Source organism: Miscanthus floridulus, chromosome 11, assembly GCF_019320115.1.
Source record: "Miscanthus floridulus cultivar M001 chromosome 11, ASM1932011v1, whole genome shotgun sequence".
In the NCBI taxonomy this organism is placed as follows: Eukaryota; Viridiplantae; Streptophyta; class Magnoliopsida; order Poales; family Poaceae; genus Miscanthus; species Miscanthus floridulus.
Window position 1 is genome coordinate 84,283,649 of NC_089590.1, and position 19,649 is coordinate 84,303,297.

The 19,649-nt window shown below is 43.4% G+C and overlaps 1 protein-coding gene and 1 pseudogene across 2 annotated transcripts; both read right to left on the minus strand.

Annotated features, from left to right (window-relative positions):
• Window positions 1–818: 818 nt before the first annotated feature.
• Window positions 819–8,496, minus strand: LOC136493660 (uncharacterized; annotated as a pseudogene).
• Window positions 8,497–15,039: 6,543 nt separating this feature from the next.
• On the minus strand, window positions 15,040–18,940 carry LOC136493661 (uncharacterized). 2 transcript variants are annotated; one of them, XM_066489763.1, is made up of 12 exons: window positions 18,738–18,940; window positions 18,539–18,623; window positions 18,120–18,156; window positions 17,832–17,928; window positions 17,648–17,750; window positions 17,385–17,515; window positions 17,063–17,240; window positions 16,698–16,855; window positions 16,260–16,469; window positions 15,832–16,179; window positions 15,583–15,709; window positions 15,040–15,478 (listed from the first exon to the last, which is right to left on the minus strand). In XM_066489763.1, the coding sequence occupies exons 1-12, from the start codon at window positions 18,846–18,848 to the stop codon at window positions 15,327–15,329; spliced, it is 1,737 nt and encodes a 578-aa protein (XP_066345860.1). In that variant the 5' UTR covers window positions 18,849–18,940; the 3' UTR covers window positions 15,040–15,326. The 2 variants fall into 2 exon arrangements, with proteins under 2 accessions (XP_066345860.1, XP_066345859.1); XM_066489762.1 differs by having other exon boundaries at window positions 18,120–18,201.
• Window positions 18,941–19,649: the final 709 nt, after the last annotated feature.

The window sequence follows — 19,649 nt, forward strand, 5'->3', positions numbered from 1 at the left end:
GTCATCATAAGTGTAGCTAATATGTTTTAGTGACTCACATCAACTACTTACACCTATTCACTCATGATCATAAGCATACACAAAGAAAACATGAAATAACAAGACATGTTTCATATGTTTCAAATGTAAAAGCGTAAATATGAATGCTTGATGCTCATGCTTATGCAATGCAAGTCAATTTATGCAAGGCTAACACCTAGGGTGTTACATGTTAGATTTAAAATTAGTTATAAAAAAGTATTAAAATTAAAAAAAAATCACACCACAAGAGAGCCTGCATCATTACAAGATCATCTCCCAAAGATCTCAACTGAAAAAAAACATGGGATACTGCTTATGCTAATTTGTTGTAAGAGAAAAACATGGGATACTACTTATGCTAATTTGTTGTGAGAGAAAAACATTGTTGGTTCGCTAAAAAATATTGCTGAAGTAGTGCCGCAGGACAGTCAGGACATCAAAATTTACAAGGAAGCTTTGAGCCCTAGTCTCACAAGTCAATGCCTGGACCTCTCAGAACAGATTTTTTGTAGCTGTTCTGAAAATAGTTCCAAGGAGGCAAGGACCACAAGCAAACGGAGATAAGACCTGTGATCTGTACTTGAGTACTTTCCATGGCATCCAATGCATCTCCCAACAACTGATGTTGGCATCAACATTATAACTCAACCACAATGTGGTAACCCAAACAAAGAACAAGCATAGCTGCCATCCACATTAAAGTACTTCAAGATTGAATGAAGAAAGTACACATCAAAATAACATTTTCAACTCAAATAAAAGCGAAACTTTGACCAGTGCAGCAGAAGCCAAATACAGGTAGAACTTAGTCCGATGTCACGATGCACATTAAAAATCTACCAAGTTACATAGTAATACACAGATGTCTGTTCGTAGACACAGTACAGCCCAGATCATTTCCTGGGACATTGAGGCTGCTCTAACAAGTAACAATGCAACAAGTGAATGCATGATCAAGTGGCTACAAAAACACAAACAATAGAAAGTATTGCCAAGTCTACCACCAGACAGCTTCCTGTGAATTAGACTAACTGATCCCATCAGCGCAAGGTAGCATATGACAACTATATTAGACTATTAGTTATGGATCCTCTACACAATTACAACGAGCTGCAGTCTTGCTTGCAACATGCATCCTTGTTGAGGCAAGGGCCAAAGAGAGCTAAGACTAGTACTAGGACTTAAGTTTGCTTTTGATCTGTCCTTGCCAGGTAAGAACTTTCTTTCATATTTCCCAGATTGAATTCACTGGGGAGGGAACCAACCACTACCGTAGAACTTATCTGATGACCTTAGCATAACATGATTGACTTGCGCGTGGTTTCTGTTACCATCATAAGCCGAAGCAGACCAGTTGGCTGCAGTGTTTTTATTCATGTTCTGTGGTGGAAGGTAGTAGTCTCTATTACCATCGTAAGCTGAAGATCGATATGCTCGAGCGTCATCAAGAACAGGAATATCACCCAGGAGAGTCCTGAACGCAAACACAAGGCATGGGTCTGACCAGACATGTTGAAATAGCAACAACAGGGCAGATCCAGGCAAACCATCAGATGTTTCACCTTGTCCTGCCTGTTGTCGCAGCTGGTGCATTCTGGCATCCAGCATCTCCTGAAGAGTGTGGGAAGGATGCTCCCTGTATTTGATTGGGAACTGAAGGGAGGTTTTCTGCTGAACTCCTGGTAGATTCTCCATCTTTCCTCTCAGGAAGTACAGAAGAATTCGTCTTTCGCCTAGGTTTTTGGATTTGCTTTGGTTGTGGCTCATTAGTTATGTCTGTCTGTGTGCCGCTATGTCCATCTTTGGGTACGTTATTTGCTTCCTGGCTAATCTTCAGTGCAGCTAAACGAGGTGATGATCTCAGAGGTACAGCAATCCCTTTGACAGGTTTAGTTTTGTACTTCTTTTCCTTTGGTTTCTCCTTTACATTTGCTCCTTTCCTAGTGACAAAATTAGCTTCCCCTGGAGTCTCTTCTACGGAGCCTGATTGGATGTTCTTACCTTCTGAAGCTTCAACCTGATCAGCTTCCCTTTGGATTGAGTTTATATCATCAGGCTTAGACAGTGTAATATTTTCAGCATTCTCTCCACTTTCTGGATTTAGCACAGCATCTCCCAGTGCATTGGTACCTTTCGGTAGATCATATCGATTAGACTCATCAGCAGTATCCAGTTGTGTATGATCCGATAGTTTTCCTGTCTGAATTTTACAAAACAAATCAATAGTTGGGGTAGTAACAGTCAATTATGAAAGAGCAATAGCAACAAGAAAATAATTCCTTCCAATTCACTCAGAGTACAAAAATGCATCATAATTCAGATGACAGCCTACATCAATACAAGATGCATCTTACATCAACCATAACGGAGGTGCATTGCAAGTACACATTGGACAGACTCAGAACCAGTGTCTATCAAGAGCAATGCATGTGTTCAGGTGCATATAGGATTTTTCCCCCAAAAGGACGGCAAGGGATGATTTGCCAGTGCACATAGGAAATATGAAATGAAGCTTTTTACAGTCCTTGGGGGAAGGACCAAAATTACAACTAAGGATTCGGTACCTCCCAAGTTATAATTTGTGGAGCCTCTTCATACTTCTCGAAGGATGGTAAAATAGTTCATATGAAATTCATACACCTGTGCCTTAAAAAGAATCAAAATACCTTAAGAATGAACTCCTTGTTGATTTGCATCTAATTGTCAATCCAATATTCTAGCTAAGACAGGGTATCAAGGGAAGTTCAGATGTGGGTCAAAACTTGAAGATGCAACTTACATGATGAGATTGGCCCCCTTCAGTATGCAGGTCCCCAATTTTTCTCTTGTTTGGCAATCTAACACATTGACTGATGTCTCCAGATTCAAGATAACGGTGCACATCCTTGAGAGAGCGAAATTCATATCCATTGATTGGATCAATATAGAACTGCGGATCAAAATGAACTGACTGGTTACAGTTGCGGAACAAATGGCTTATAGAAAGTCAGGCATCACAATGAAGCCTTAAGTAACACGAGATAACATGTTAAAAAAAAGGTCAAAAGAAACTTATCAGTTTGAGATATTTTCACAATCGAATCAGGGGATCGACGATATACCATGTCACCCTTGACTCTAGATCCATATCGGTTCTTTCTAGGTCTGTATTCTTTCAACCAACCATCAGGCTCCTCTCCAGCAGGCTCTGTCTTGCCATCAACCTAAGCAGGTAGTAGCAAGTGGAAATGTAAGCAAAACTGTCAAATAGGACGGCCACATAAAAGAAAAAGAAAAGGAGAAAGGGAAGGACCTTCAAATCTACATACCAATGCAACAGATTTTGCAGGAACAATCTTGCTTTGAGTTATATAATCATCAGAGCCCTCACAAGAATCCATAGTTACGCCCTGTAGACAAACAGAAGATCATGTTTAGGTCAGCGAGACAATGTTAAGTCACACAAGGAAGCATAGGCATGTTTGGATACAAAAGTATTTTTGGAGTTTTAGGAAAATACCAAGGTTTTGTAGCGCCATGAAGTGTTTGGACACAACATTATAGTTTTTAAAAAACCAAAGTATTGCTAAAACTGAATTCTGTTTGGAGTTTTAAAAACTCCACTCTAGACCTCTTTTTTCTAAACCATGGTTTTGCAGGTCTATGGGTTCTAAAACTGCAGTTTCTTAGTACCACAGTTTCTTAATTAAGTATGAATCCAAACAGGGCCAAGTATGTTATCAATAAGGAAGTATGAATGGAGTTTGCTTTGTATTTATGTTCTTCAATGAAATGCATTGCCTCATGTGTTGCGCTAAGAAAACTAATGGAACAAGGGCACAAGGCCATGGAGGGATGTAGCACTAGGCTCAAAACAAACATGAGAACCTGAAATTGTATTTATCCATTCCTAACTCGAATTCACTCATTCGGTCATTAATGGAGCGTGACAATCTAAGCAAATCCTATCCCAGAGATGACCAGCTATGTCCATGAGAAGTGAGCTTCCCAGCTGTCAAAAGAAAAGTGCACATCCCAACTTCAAAGAACCAGTTCGCCATACAATCTCAGATTCTAAAAGAACCAAAACACTTTTAACTATGAGGTCAAATATTATATAACCTGTCCAGCAAGTTGCTTTGATGATTAACTGAATAAAAAAGTTATAAAATAAAGCTCTAAATACCTAAGTCTCTACAACTAAAAAGCAGCGATAGTTTTCGTCCACCCGGCTAATCACCGCGTGCCATGCGATCCCTGACCACCCGGCGTTCACCTCGCCTCCCTTCCCCCTTCACCCCGGCCCGCATCCACCGCGCCCTGTAGCCTGCGATACCGCAGCCTCGCGCCCCCTCCCTCGCTACGCCTCACGTCACGCCCGATCTCCCCTCCTCCTCGCGCCTCCCATCGACGATCGCGAGACCTCGCCCTTGCCCTCTCCCTCGCTCCGCCGTCGCCAGCAACACCGCCTCCTGCTCGCGCCGGAGTTGCTCCGGCGACCCGACACCGCCGGACGCCGCCCCCGCCCCGACGCAGGATCCTCAGGTGTGCCAATCCCTTCCTGCTGTGCGAAACCGAGCACCGAACCCTAACTGATCCCCAGGTGTGCCTTTCACATGGCTGCAGCCCAGGAAGACACAAATACGCAAATAAGGTAAATGCCATTTCCTTACTTCTTCCAGTTTCTAATTCCTATATGACTTTAGAGAAAAAACATTAGTACTCAGGGTTGATGGTCTGGTTGGCATGAAGAAAAAAAAAAACTTTTGAACATTACTGATGTAGTGTCAAAACCTGAAATAGTTTTTTACATTGGTTATTTAGCGTCTTTTTTTTTTGCTAAGAAATGTGATATATCACATTAAGCAGTCCATTGGCTTTACAGCTGCAAGCCTAGTGTTCACCAACATTTGGTCCAGTCATTATGACTCTATGATGTTTCTGGGTATGACTACTACGAAATTTCAATGAATCGAGCTCTTTCTATTTGTGACTAGAGATGGCCATGCTGTTGCTTCTATTTCGATCTGATTAGGTTTGGTCTAAACACTAATTCCTCTTTTTTCTGCAAGATTTGTTGGTGCATAGTTTTCTCATATAATCCGTCTGACAGTCCTCGTCATTACTAAGAATATGTTGCTCTTTGGTACAAGTAGTAAGACATAATGGTGAAAAAGATCTGAAATGTACATATGATGTAATCCTTTGTTTCTTGACCTATGAGATTAATTCCCCAGCCATGTTGCTTTAGCAAAGTTGTTGCATAGTATAATGCTTTGGAACTATGGCTACTTCCTACTGAAAGCACAATGATGACAACTTTGGTGTTTCAGTTCCCCAAGGGCATCTAGGCTTGGTCTATGACCTGATACCTTCTATAATATTTATTTTATACTATTGTTTGTGCCATTGTTAGCTTGCTCCTAGATTAGCTACATCTTCTGCTTTGCTGTGTACAGAGGACCTGCATTTCATGTGAAGGTTTATCAGTTCTTTTATTTTCTTTATATAACCTGACATGTCTGGTATCTTCTCTGAGCTTCAAGAGTAATTATCAGTATGTAGTGTAGCTAGCTTTTTCTGCCACTGCTGTTTGTTTGATAATAAGTCTCCATTTGCAGGTACCTGTATTTGAGCAAATTAATGACAATTAGAGCATCAGGTGCCATTGCTCGCCTTATACTTGATCAGGTCTGCATTTTCACTTCCCTCCCCTTGCAACCCGAATGACAGATTTATAGCCATGAACTTTGCTTCCATGTCCTACAATTTATTCGTGTCTATAACTGTTGCTTTAGTGGGACATGAGCTGTTGTATTTTTATGGCAACAACTTGGACATCAACTGTTGTATTCGGTCGAAAGTTCGACCGCCCTTCCACTGCTTATAGTCACTGAAAACCGCGTCAGAAAATCACTTCTGTTGCCAGCAAGCCAGATGCCGCATCGATTCTCTGCAGGCTATCACAGTCCTTGGTGAACCTTCGTAGTGAGCTATTGTCTTTTCTTGAAGATCCAGTCTTGGACAGTGCCATACTTCCCAAACAAAAGCAGACTTTGGCCAAGAGAGCACATGCAGCTTTGTGTTTAGTCTCAAACACCTATGTAATCTTGATGATATTAAGTTATTACTGCAACTTTGCAAAATCATATTATGACAATAAAATGTGTTGTATGAAAGATCAGGCCGTGGATGATGCCTAATTTAAAGGCATTGGAAAAGTGAAGGGGGGCCATCCTGCACGCCAATTTTAAAATGGAATATGAGTTTGATCAGTTTTATCAGTTGTTGAACATTTAATTAGTTTTATCAGGTGCTGAACATGGAGTTTGGTCAGAAACTATTTGGTGTCTACGGTTATTTTTTATAGCATCTGATAATTAGCACAAGAACATGAATTAATTTAGTTGGCAACTATACATGTTATCTTCACAACAATCATTTGGAGTGAACCTTCAGTCGGTACAATGGAAAGATCTGAGTTTCTCAAATAGGTTTCGGCATGCCAATTGTTTTTCAAATACCTTCAGTGTGCATTTCATTTTGGGCCACTTTTCTGATATATAGTTTTTTCCCCTACTGATTTAGCATACCAGTTTACCTCTCATAGTTTTGATGTGGTATATCAAATGCAGATGCGCAAAAGACCAGTAAGTAAAAAGGAAATATTAAAGAAAGAAAATATATCAAACAGATTCAATTTTTATTTTTCTTTTGCTTGTGGCTACCATGCTCCTATGCTTCATTTCTTTATCTCTTCATTTTGATATATACATCGATTGGAGAAAATCAGAATACTCATTATGCGGCATTGTGTGGTGCCATCAGTTTCTCCAATTTCACCCTTATCGTGCGATCCGTGTATTTGTAGTACAATAGTTTAGCTGTCCCGTAGCAACGCAGGGGCACAAACCTATATTCAATTTAACTACTCTAGGGTATTAAATATACATAATGTAGAAAGGGATCCTTTCGTGATTTATGTCTCCTGTTGGCTAGCATTCCTCATTTCTTGTCTAAATAATAGGTCTGTAGCCATGTAAGATTTGCATCTCTGTTAAGATCGTTCTCATCTTGTAAACAAATCACGTGTACTAAGTCCTAATTATTCAAACAAATATATATCTTTCTTTTAAAAGAATAATCGTTGTTCTATGGTCTAATTCTTACTTTTCTTTTAATTTTCTTCAAGTGTGAATTTTTTAATTCCATGGCATAGTTTCAGTTGCGGTTTTCCTCCACCTTTATAGTGACCTTAATGAAACCGATAGAGGATTTATTATTTTCTTTTAGAAACGATAGAGGATTTAGGTGAGGGAGAGAAGGGCCAACACGAAGACAGGGATGTGTTCTGTACGCACGAAGGACTCTCAAAGGCCCGTAGAAGCTCCCGTTGCAATGCACAGAAGGTCTGTACAATAGAGTTGGTGAGCTTGCAACGCCGTCCTCTCCGTGACTGTGTTAATTTCACGAACTTTGCTTTTTGGATTAAATGTCACTTTAATGTTGATGTTTAATTTCACAGTATTGTTATCTTATCGTGCGATCCGTGTGTTTTTAGTACAAAAGCTTAGTTGTTCCGTTGCAACGCACGGGCACAAACCTAGTTAACCAAATAAAAAAAGGGGGCTAACTGAAAGGTCCCTTTTCATGGAAATTTGTCTTTTTCTCCGTTGTTTGCATGTCCAAATCGCACATTAGCATGGTGTTGCATGTGCAGAAACTGTCCGAAACAATTCAACTAGGAGTCCTTGTCTTGGGCAATTTTAAATTCATTCAAACTAGCGAACTACTGGACCAAGCTACACACGTCCGTCAAGAACCTTTCTCTTTGCACAGTTTCTGCAGCCAGATCCACAATCTCACACACATGCATATCACCAAACCAAGCAGCACAGAAGCCACTGAAAGAGTTGCACATGATATCTCCAAAGCACCCGCTCGTGTTCTAAACAATAATCCAAGCCCTAAGTTTCGGAGACCCAAAGAGCCCCAATAGCGCATAAAAAAATCAGCTAAAATACAACCTGTATTACGCATACAGTGACTGGCCCAAAATAGCAGCAGCAACAAGAAACGAGGCGTCGGAGCAAGAAAGAACTCACCAGGCGGCGCTACTGCCCGGCTTGGACGGCCATGGCTGGAGCTCGGTTTCCGCGGAGATTGCCACCGACAGGAGGAGAGGAGGAGGAAACGGCAAGGTATAGCTGCTGTAGCGCCGCACTGCTCCACCTCCACGCACTAGTAGGAAGGAGCAGGAGGAAAGGCAACAGCTTTCTTTTACCTGTGGCCAGTGCCCTGATGCCGCCGCGAGCCCGCGACTTTTGTCTGCTCCTCGGATACGATGCGATGAGGTGCTGCGTGGTGGTGGTGGTGTCATATGTCGACTGTGACACTGTCCTCTGGCCTCTGCGACATTAACCTCTTGCGCTGCGCTCCCTCTGCTCTCTGATCGGGAATCCTGTATGCTGCAGCCTGCAGCCGACCATTTTGTTCCTCCTCCTTGGCCTTTGGGTTTCGCTAACCACGTACTAGTAGATCAGGCAGCATAATGCAGAACTGCAAAGCACTCACTCATCAGCTTTGCTCCAAAAAGAATACAGAAATTCCCAGGCACCTTTTTCACTTTTCTTTTTCAATGGTGGTGTGGTGATGGTGTAGTCTGAATATTAGTGTTCAGTCAATGTTGTTTCTGCATCAAACAAACAAACTGAAAGGTGTGGCAGCTTTGTACCATTACTATCAATATCACGAGTTGTACTAGTACTACTGATTTATATTTACCAGGGCTTGTTTAGATTGAGGTGGAGAAATCAGTATTTGGTATCGTAGCACTTTCGTTTGTATTTGACAATTATTGTCCAATCATGGCCTAACTAGGCTCAAAAGATTCGTCTCGTAATTTACAATCAAACTGTGTAATTAGTTATTTTTTTATCTACATTTGATACTACATGCATGATGCATGTGTCAAAGATTTGATATGATGAAGATAGAGTAAAAAAACTTACAATCTAAACGAGGCCTACTAGGTACAATTCTGAAGTTGAGGTCTACAAGTAGGTGACATCAATGGCCACCCCATAGTCATTGCCAGTGCCATTGTGCCACTCCTCTTGGGTAGCTGCCCCAATTATTGGCCTCACGCTCACAAAATCAGCCGTGCACCGCCTCAGCACCCACGGCCAGAGGTGAGCACAGATAAAAGTCACAGTTACAAGTGCGGCAGAGGCTGATGGGATGAGCAACCAAGCAGATTAAAGACAAAATTAGGGGCCATGGGGTCAGCGTCACAAAGTTGAGATGATTGAGATAGCAAGAGTCCCCGCCCGATCTGAATGGCAGAAGAGTCAATCAGAATTCATGAGGGGTGAGCACAATGGCGGACAGCAACAGGAAGGGATCCGTTTCGCTGACCATTGTAGGATGCAGCTTTATGTAATGACATTGTTTAGCCGAGAGAGATCAGTACAGAGGTGGAGCTGAGAGGATCATTAGACCCCACTTTCGCTGTGCCACTGCGGGAAACGTGGAAAACGATGGATTATCACGGTTCATGTCACTGTTACGTTCACTTAAGCTGCACCTTCTTTCCATCTGAATCCCCCAAATTATTAAATGTTCAGAAATGGATTCCACAAATCGGTCCCTGCTCGGTTGTGTGCTTGTTGCGGCCGCGTCATGCAGAAGCGAGCAAGTCGTGAGTGATCGAGCAGCCGAGCAGCTATAGACCTACAGTTAATGAAGACGTGGAAAACGACGGATCACGCGTTCTTGGCAGCTAGCATAGTGTTATGAGTGCTCATTTTTAAGCTGCCCACCCTCTTTTCTATCTGAAACTCCAACGTCTAGAAATTTCCACGTATCCCAGCTGCAGTAAATCACAAGATTTTCGCTTGAATAATGCCACACGTAGCTATCAGCTGAAGGAGAAACAAACGTTCCTTGCATCATCAGTACAGTAGGCCAGTAGCTCACCAAACGAAGCCTACGCGTCAGAAGTCTCCATAGCCTGCAGTGTGCACCAAAAGTCCAAAACCTACGATGCTTGTCTCCAGCCTCCCTGTTGTTTGTGAAACCCCGCTAAATGGGTCAAAGCTGGGCCGGTCAGATGGGTTGGGCTGAATGAACGAATCACTGTAGCTGGGGTTGACAGTAATGTGGCAGTGGAACACTGTAGCTGCGGTAGTGGACATAGGAACATGAGGGAAACCGAACCAGCATAGAAGCCTGAGTCTGGGAGGAAATTAACTCCGGATCGATCTTTTTGTGTGAAGCGATGACGAAAGCGTAAGAGAGTTAATTAGCAGGTGTGGTCCATTCAACGTGTAAAATGGATCTTAGCCGTCTTCTCGGGCCGAGACATTTCAAATGGTATCAGAGCCAACTCTCGCGGTTTCATATGGCTCGGGAGCTCGGACAGGTTGCGCATGGCTCTACAAGAGCATGACACTTGGCCCGGGGAGCTAGGAATATGAACGTGGCCAAGAGAGTCGATCCTGGATATAACCAACTCTCGCGGTTTCACGGACATATGGCTCAGGAGCTCGGACAGGTTGCGCATGGCTTTGCAAAAGCATGGCACTTGGGCCGGGGGGCTGAGAATATGGACGTGGCCAAGAGAGTCGATCCTGGACATTTGTCCCATTTAGATAGGTTGGTTCGGCCCTCGATGAGAACGTCGAGTCCTCAAAGGTGGGTGTATGTGAACCCCCGCTAAATGGGCCAAAGCTAGACCGGTATGATGGGCTGGGCCGAATGAACAAGCTACTGTAGTTCAGTTTGCATGTTACTGTAGCAGCGGGACACTGTACCTACGGTAGTCCCGTATGGGGACCTGAGGGGAAACCGAACCAGCTCAAAAGCCTGAGCCTAGGAGGGAATTAACTCCGGATCGATCTTTTTGTGCGAAGTGAGGACGAAAACACAAGAGAGTTAATTAGCAGGTGTGGTCCATTCAAGTGTAGAGTGGATCTTAGCCGTCTTCCCGGACTTGGGTGTTACGTTGTTGCAACTAGAGTCTTTCAATCTTACAATGACGTTCAGGTTTACTAGAGCCTTAAGAATCCTCTATTAGTGGGATTGAATAAATCCTTCCACTATGAGGATTGATTGGGCTCCTAATACCTTCCATGTGTCTTGCATATAAGAAGACCATTATGCATCTATTCTAATCTAATGAGAATTGGCTCCTACCTTCTACGTGTTTATGTGTCTTATTCCTTGTGTGTGTGCTCGTGAGAAAGTAACGCTGCAGGAAATGACCCCATCATATATTTTGTGACCTTAAATTATTTGTTATCCATTAACTTTCCATGGCTCCATACACGATACAAATCCCATCTAAGCACACACTGATTCATGCATGCACCTTATGCTCATGAACTCTCATGAATGTTTCCTTGGTGGGCACCAGTGATGAGAGCGGAACGGTCCAACCTGACACACAAAATTCATACCATATTCTATTATTCAAATTACATAATCGACTATATATGCAAGAATAGTTTGAATATGTATTGCGCTTCACAAAGATAATATAATAACTTGCTTGTTTAAACGAATGGTTAGTATATATAGTAATTACTTTCCACATTTGCTTCCACTTTGTAATGGCTTGTGGCAATCACGTGCAAGTCTTACAAGTTTAACCGCACTTATGTCAACCTCGTCATCATGGGTGAGATGGCGACAGATGCAAGCCATGTCTGAACGTTCCACAGTTTCACGACACTGTCTGCTTGGGGGTTCATAGTCGCCATCAATTTTAATACTATTCATGCAGTGCTTCTCAACACCTTCTTTCTGATCATGACAATCCTGCTCACCCCAAGCTTGATGTGTTATAAGTATGGCAAAAGCCAAAGCAAACATAAGGATTTGGAAAGTTACTTTTGTAGCCATGGATGTTACAAAGCAAGTATTAGTTTATGCCTAGTAATCCTGTCGGGTTCATAAAACCAGAAGACGTGCGGAGAAAAGCAAGGCAAGGCTCGCAAGTCAAAACCACTGTATCAGGGACCATACCCTACATGGAACAGTACTCTGCAGCCACCCTGACACAAATAGTATTGTAGGCGCCGACATCTCCCTCTACAGTATTGTAGGGGCCGCTAAAACTCCCATACGGTAAGGCCCCCACGTGCCTCTGGGCATTGATAGCGGTATGAGCGCCAGGATTTACCGTACCGGGTGAACATAGCGAGACCCCTCACATGTCTCTAGGCATCAAACAGTATTTGCAGGTACCGACGTCTACCATCCCTGAAAAAGGCAGCATGACCTCCCACATGCATATGACATTCTACAGTGACATCAACAGTGTTGTAGGCGCCTACCATTATCTTGTACCCGCCGACGTGGGCAACAAGGCTCGGTAGCATACGTACCCTCATCCTCTCACTTGTAAATCCGTCCCCTTTATTTATAAAAGGGGACGCGCCCCCTCCAACAAAAGGAGAGCCCTTCTTGAAGATGACCAACATTGATCGAGTTCATCAGCTCACAACCATAGAACCGCCGGGTTCATACCCCAAACACACGCTTGAACACTTAGCTCATAGCGTAGCTCCTATCACTCTTGGCACTTCCGACCGGAGCCGACCGGACCCCTTGTACACTCCATCTTTCTCCTTCTCGTTTGTAACTCCACTGCAAACTTCGAGCACCTAGGCTCAGGAATAAAGTCACTGACCGACTCAAACTGGACGTAGGGCACGTTGCCTGAACTAGTATAAACCCTGTGTCATTGAGTGCTAGGCCACCTCCGATCACAACGTACAACAAAACTACAAATATTCACTAGTTGGTCACTTTCTGCACCGACAAATCCTCATGTACACCATTCTTCTCTAGACACTTCTATTTATAGCATATGAGACTCTAGGTTTGATTTATATTAAATGTGCACGAATCTAGAAAATAGAAGTTTTGCATTAATTCATTAAATTTATCTATCTACTACTACATACCATAAAAAGACTCGCTATATGACTCGTGATCAAACGATTCTCTGTCTCACTAGGTTTGTATATTAGTAATATTTATATCATAAAATAAGTTTATTATAAAAATATATTCAACAATCTATCTAATGAACTAATTATGTACCATCAATATTAATGTTTTTTTATATATTTAGTTAAAGTAAAAAGTATTAACTTCTTATGAAGCGAGAATGACTTTTTTTTATGGGACGGAAGGAGTATCTATCTATCTATAGTTACTGCAAACATGGAAAACCATAGATCACACGTTTTTGGCAGCTAGCATAGTGCTACGAGGGCTTGTTTGCTTGCTACCAGCTAGGCAAGTTTGCAGGCAGGCAAGCATCTCAACCCTAGGCCACCAAAAACCAACGCTTGAGAATCTTTGCCTGGGCTAGACAGATTCTTAGTACACCAAGCAAGGCCCTGAGTGCTCATTTAAGCTACCACCGTATTTCTATCTGAAACACATCTAGAAATTTTCCACCCGTCCAGCCTCAGGTATTTATCTGCAATAAATTATAAATTGCAAGAATTTCGCTTGGGACAATTGTCACTAACGAATAATGTCGCACTTTAGGCTCTGTTTGGTTTCGCTTTTAGTCGGATTCTGCATCACTCACCGCGGAAAACAGTGTCTCTCGCGGCCGTCTTCCTGAAATAGCTGCACAGTCGATTTTGCGTAACGTGGCTCCTTGGCCGCACCGTACGGTGGACAATCCCGTAACCAAAAGACTGTGGTGCAGGCGGCGATCAAGGAAGGAGAGGACTGGGCGATGGCTAGGTTCGCGTTGTTATCAGCGTTAGCTCACCTCTGGTCGCAAAACTCAACTGCAATGTAACACCATCTTGTGAATTCAGTAGCTAGGTTCCTTTCTCGGGGCGGTGTTTGAGGCTCCTCGCCAAAAACAATGTCAGTGGTGTACGGTTCGAAACTCTAATCCTCTTACTGGAAAATGGGCTCAACCCGGTCGCGAAAAAAAAAGGACCCTAGCTATCAGCTGAAGGAGAAACGTTCCCTGCACGATCAGCACAGTAGGCCAGCAGCTCACCAGACAAAAGCCTACTCCGTACGCGTCGGAAGCATCTCCATAGCCTGCAGTGTGCACCAAAACCTTGCCTGCAGCCTTCTTGTTGCTTTCAATTTCAACCTTACAATGGCGTTCAGAGGAGCTCATCAGACCGTTTCTTTTTCTACCTAAAGTTAGGATGAGCTTGGTTAAAAAAAAATCTTTTCTACCTAAAGTTACGATGAGCTTTGGGTAAAAAAGGTTAGGATGAGCTGACTGCTACGGGAGATGCCATCCTGACACTGCTCCGCCGTGGTTTTCTCCGTGGGGAAGCGGCGGCAACGGAGGTAGAGGGGCCGAGCGCACTGCGGGAGACGGTCGTGGGCTCGTGGCCATGGCCCATGGAGGCGGGCAGGCGGCGACAGCATCTCAGGTGAACATAGCGGGGCGGCCGGCGATGAACACGCTGAGGGGTGGGCCCCTTTTTGAAGTCCTGACGAGTGACGATACAGCCTGCATAAACCTCACTTCATTCCGTTGCTCTGTTTCTCTTTGGGCCTACATGGGCCACACATGACACAACAAGCTCAGAGTCGCAAGAGCCCAGGAGCTCTAGTGTCAGCTGGCACCCAACAACCAGTCAACATTTAGCCTGTTCGCTTATGCTAAAATTTGACTTATGTTGATGCTTATACTAAAATGTTGTGAGAAAAAAATACTGTTATATGACTGAAAAGTAGTTTTGAATAAGTTCAAGCAAACATTGTTTCCATTATCTCACTCGTCCTGTGAAAATAAACAGATTTTTGTGAAATTCCTGTATGCCCTGCGTTCCAATTCCGCAGGGATTTTATTGGGGTTGGGGCCACGCATACTTAGGTCAACCCAACCGCTCTGCTTGGGTCAACATAACATAGGCCGCATGCCCGCACAACATTGTCTATCCACCGTGAAACATTTTCAAGTTCTTCAGGAATGTCATGGTTTTGTTTGCCAGAAACTCAGAAATATTTCAGTACTATATCCGAAGACATCTAGAAACATTCAGGCATCCAAATATCCAGTACTAATTAGTGCTATTGCAACTTGCGAGCTTAGGTTGGGTTCAGTTGTCACTAACGATACATCCATCAGCTTATTCGACTCCAGGAGAAACCTTACCTTCCCCACGAGCTCACCCAGCAAAGCGTACGCCTACTGAATCCAAAATTTGCAGTACCGTGACGAAAACAGAAGAGCTTTGGCTCTAATTATTATGACATATCCACTCCCGAGCTCATTTTTCACTAACTCCCTAATACGCTAAGATGAGCAGCCATGTCCATGGCTGCTAATGCTTGAAGTGCCTAACACCGGTGAGGACGAGCGACACACCGTACTTGTTGCAGCACGCAATGGCGTCTTCATCCTTCTTACTGCCTCCAGGCTGAGCGATGATTCCGATGCCGTTCTGGCACGCCTCCTCAACAGCGTCGTTCCAGGCTGCAGGAATTGACGGCCAAGTCACTCGCTAGAAAACCAAACCAAGAACCAAATAGCCTCATCAAGGGAATTGAATAGAAAACAAGAACTGTGCTGCCTCTCACCAAAAGGAAAGAAGGCGTCACTAGCCAATGCAGCTCCCTTGGCCTCTTCACCTGCCTTCCTGAAGGCGATTCTGACGCTCTCTCGTCTGTTCGGCTGACCACTGCCCATTCCCAGCATGCAGTTGTTCTACAGACACAGTATCAGGTGGGGGCCATTTAGTGGCTTCAGTGATTAAACAAGTGCTGCATATTAGCTTGCAAATTTACTTTGATAATTGTTGTTGTTGTAACAGAGAGGAAATCACAAACCTTGGCTATCACGATGGCATTGCTCTTGACATGTTTTGCGCAAAGCCAGGCAAATTTGGCATCGGCAAGCTCGTTTTCTTGCGGAGACCTCTCAGACTTTGTGGTAAAGGTGATCTCTTCAGGGGTTAGATCATCAGACTCCTGAGCCAACCACCCACCACTCACCTGCCTAAGTGAAAGCATCCCTTTTCCACTTCTCTTCGCCTCGAGTATTCTCAGCGTCTTTGACTTGCCTCGGAGAATCTCAAGACCCTTGTCTGTATAGCCAGGAGCAACCACTATCTCATAGAACATCCGTGTCTGACCATCTGTAGGACTCCTGAACTCACGAATTTCCTTCGCAAGATCCTAAACATATAGCAGCATATATAAATAGAAGTGGCCAATGATATTAGTAGTGAGTTAGTAAGATGCAGTATGCTGAATACCTCGTCAATTATCGTGTTGAATGCAACTATCCCACCAAATGCACTGACAGCATCTCCCTTTACAGCTAACCTGTAAGCTTCAAGAATGTCCTGTCGTGAAGCAACGCCACATGGATTTGTGTGCTTCACCACAACACAAGTAGGACTATCAAACTCTGATACGCAATTCCACGCAGCATCCGCATCCAAGTAGTTGTTGTAAGACATTTCCTGCAAAAGAATATTATTTATTCAAAGCTTCTTCAAGATATGTAATAGGTTATACAATATAACAGGATTTTTAGAATACACATTACAGTTCAATTGTATGTAACTGGATGACTAAGCAGTGTATCTAGCAAGTTAGGGTCTGTTAAGTTTTGTACCATCCTAGCTGTTCTAAATGTATTACAACTGCTTAGCTGCTTGAATAACTGAAGCTAGCCATACAAATCTTACCTTTCCATGGTGTTGAATAAGATTGCCAATGCCACCAGCACCGACACGAGAAAGGCTCTTGTCAGTATAGAACGCAGCACTCTGATGAGGATTTTCGCCATACCGGAGTGTAGACTTCAGCTCAAGTGGCACAGTAAAGCTTGGGGGAAACATCTCTCCTACCGAAACATAACATGCATGCAGTCAAATAGCCATATAAAAAATTCAATCCGTGTAGTAACCACTAGTGAGGAAATAGCAGGCTATACCAGGAAATAGCAGACTATAGCGACACTATCAGCGTTTTGAGAAGGCTGCCACTAAATCCAATAGCCAGCTATTTACAATAATGAATTCAATTATTCAGCCTGTTACTGAAGCAGTACCTTTATTCGATTGCTTCCAGAACCATTCTGACACAACAGAATCGTAAGAGGCGACATGCTGGAAAGCTTTCCATGCCAACATCCTGCGGAACTGCTGATCCTCTTGATTTCCTTTAAGGTACTCCAGTAAAGCAGGATAATCATTATGATCCACCACAATAAGAACATCCTTATGGTTCTGTCAAAACATAGAGCAATAAATTTAACAGAGTCATCCATAGTTAAAGTATGCCAACCAGTTTATGTCCCAAATGCAAAAATAAAGCTGCAATCATGTAGTAAGAGTTGCATGGTAAATGGTCCCAAGACCAGAAATAGTTACCTTGGCTGCAGCTCTGATCATTGTGGGCCCACCAATATCAATAGTTTCAATGCCATCCTCAAAAGAGATGTTACCAGAGGTGACTTTGTCATAAAAGGGATACAAATTAACCACAACCACATCAAATGTCCCTGTGCCCCAAGAAAAGAGTTTTTAGTTCATATACAGTTTGTAGGCTTACAAAGTTAGCAGAAAGATTGAACCTTGTTATGTAACAATTAAAAGTCATAAGCAATGTTAAATAGTGGAATAATAAACTTCACCAATTCCATGATCCTTTAGTGCCTTCAAATGATGCTCCTGGTCTCTCCTGGCAAGAATACCACCATGTACACTTGGGTGCAATGTTTTCACTCGTCCATCAAGCTGAACTAACAAGACAAGCAAACAATATGTGAACACGAGCAAAGAATCATGTTCATTACCACATTTTGTAGGTGTTCATACCATTTCAGGGAAATGTGTGATTTCTTCAACTTTTGTTACACTGACTCCTGCGGCTTCCAGGCTGGATGCTGTTCCACCAGTGGAGACGATGGAATACCTATGGGGACAAAACATTGTTTATGAGATAGGAGTACTTCATTGCTGAGTTAGAATTTTACCCTCGAGCTTGCACCTTTTTTTAAAGTACTATTACATGGGTAACATATATCATCTACAAGTAGGAATTTATCCAAGGTATACCTAAAATACCCTGGCGAAAAAATTCAGGAAACACGTTATGCTTCTTACCCCAAGCCCTGAAGACCGTTGCCAAGATAAGCCAAGTCTGTTTTGTTCGAAAGAGATATCAATACTTGTTTCTTTCCTGAAACTGTAGGATAGTTAATAAACCCAAATTAAGTCTCCCACAGTGAGTTATACTGAGTTAGGAAATAACGGGGATCAAAGAAAACACGCACAATTTGTGGGCAATTAGAGCATAGATATATTCATAAACATAACTGATCCCTTAATGAATTCAATTGCCAGAAAAGTGAAATTAGTTGTGACTGAAAGCATCCAATCTAGGATATTAGAGATAAGCGACTAGACGAAATCATCCCCATAAGATTTATTCAATCACGCGACACAAAAGGCAATCTTTTACCCATACAGCTCTACGACAAACAGGAGAGCACATGAACAAAGAAAATAAATGCTTTGCTTACCGCTGAGCTCGGTCTGCGCCGCTGCCACGGCGGGGCTGGCAGACCGCGCCGCCACCGAGAGGGACGACGCCAGGGCCACGCGGTCCTGCAGGAAACCAGCAGAACGCTCACTAGAAAGTCGTTAAAATCCCGAAGCGAGCAACGGGGGAGGGAAGAAAGCATGCAGGGAAGTAGCAGCAAGGGCGGCAGCGCGGAGTACCGTGTGTCGCGGCGGCGGGGCGAAGCTGTGGCAGCGGCGGAGAGGCGCCGCGCGCAGGCCTGCGGCGAGCTTGGCGGCGGCGGCCGGGGACGAGAGCAGGTGGAGCGGCATAGCTGCGCTGTCTGCTGGGCGTGGCGGCGGCGCACCGAGGGGAAACGGGAGAAAAGGCAGGTGCAGGGTACAGGAAAGAACGGCTGCCTTCAAAAGCGTTAGAACAAATAGGTCTTCTACGCTTCGGAATGCGGAGACTTTTTCTATTTATAATTTTTTCCTTAAAAATAAACGAATTTCATGAATTTTTTAACATAATCCATAGAAAATTTCTGCGTTCTGAAAGAAAGAAACTCTAAGAAAGTTGGTCTCCAGCCAAGTGGGATCTAAATCTAAATGTGACCAAAAGGGGTATATCAGAATTTTTATTATACACGTAGTAAAATGTCGAAATTTCCGTAGATCAAAAGCGTCTTGCTAACAACAGAGAGTCGGCTTAATGGGTTCTCAGTAATAACAGGGTCAACTTAGGCTGTATTTGGTTTAAGATTTAGATGGTTTTTATCTCTGTGTTTGGTCAAGAGGATAAGAATATATTCATATTCTGTGTTTGCTTTAAAGGAATAATATATAGTCACTATTCTCTATCCATTAGACAGTCACTGGTAGGGTCCACATGTCAGTTTCTTCCATATTCTTCTTTGCGTCTATGCTTCATCCTCAAGGTGTTTTGTAACCGTTTCTGGATCCCCCAACCCATCCACCACCGTCCCCATGCTGCCCACCTTGTTCACCTCCTCGCCCCCATCCTGCCACCACACTACCACACCCACCACGCTAGGCGTAGCCCCTATCTCTATGCTAGTTGGCTAGGGTGGAGCTCGCTCGCTCGTGGCCAGCTTTAATCTCTCTCTCACTCAC

Excerpts from the sequence above, each read along its gene's own strand:
- LOC136493661 (XM_066489762.1), bottom strand. The coding sequence starts at position 18,848 with ATGCCGCTCCACCTGCTCTCGTCCCCGGCCGCCGCCGCCAAGCTCGCC. Across the intron at positions 17,241-17,384 it reads TGATCAGAGCTGCAGCCAAG|AACCATAAGGATGTTCTTAT; the intron begins GTAACTATTTCT and ends ATGTTTTGACAG. Across the intron at positions 15,710-15,831 it reads ATGCCATCGTGATAGCCAAG|AACAACTGCATGCTGGGAAT; the intron begins GTTTGTGATTTC and ends CTGTGTCTGTAG.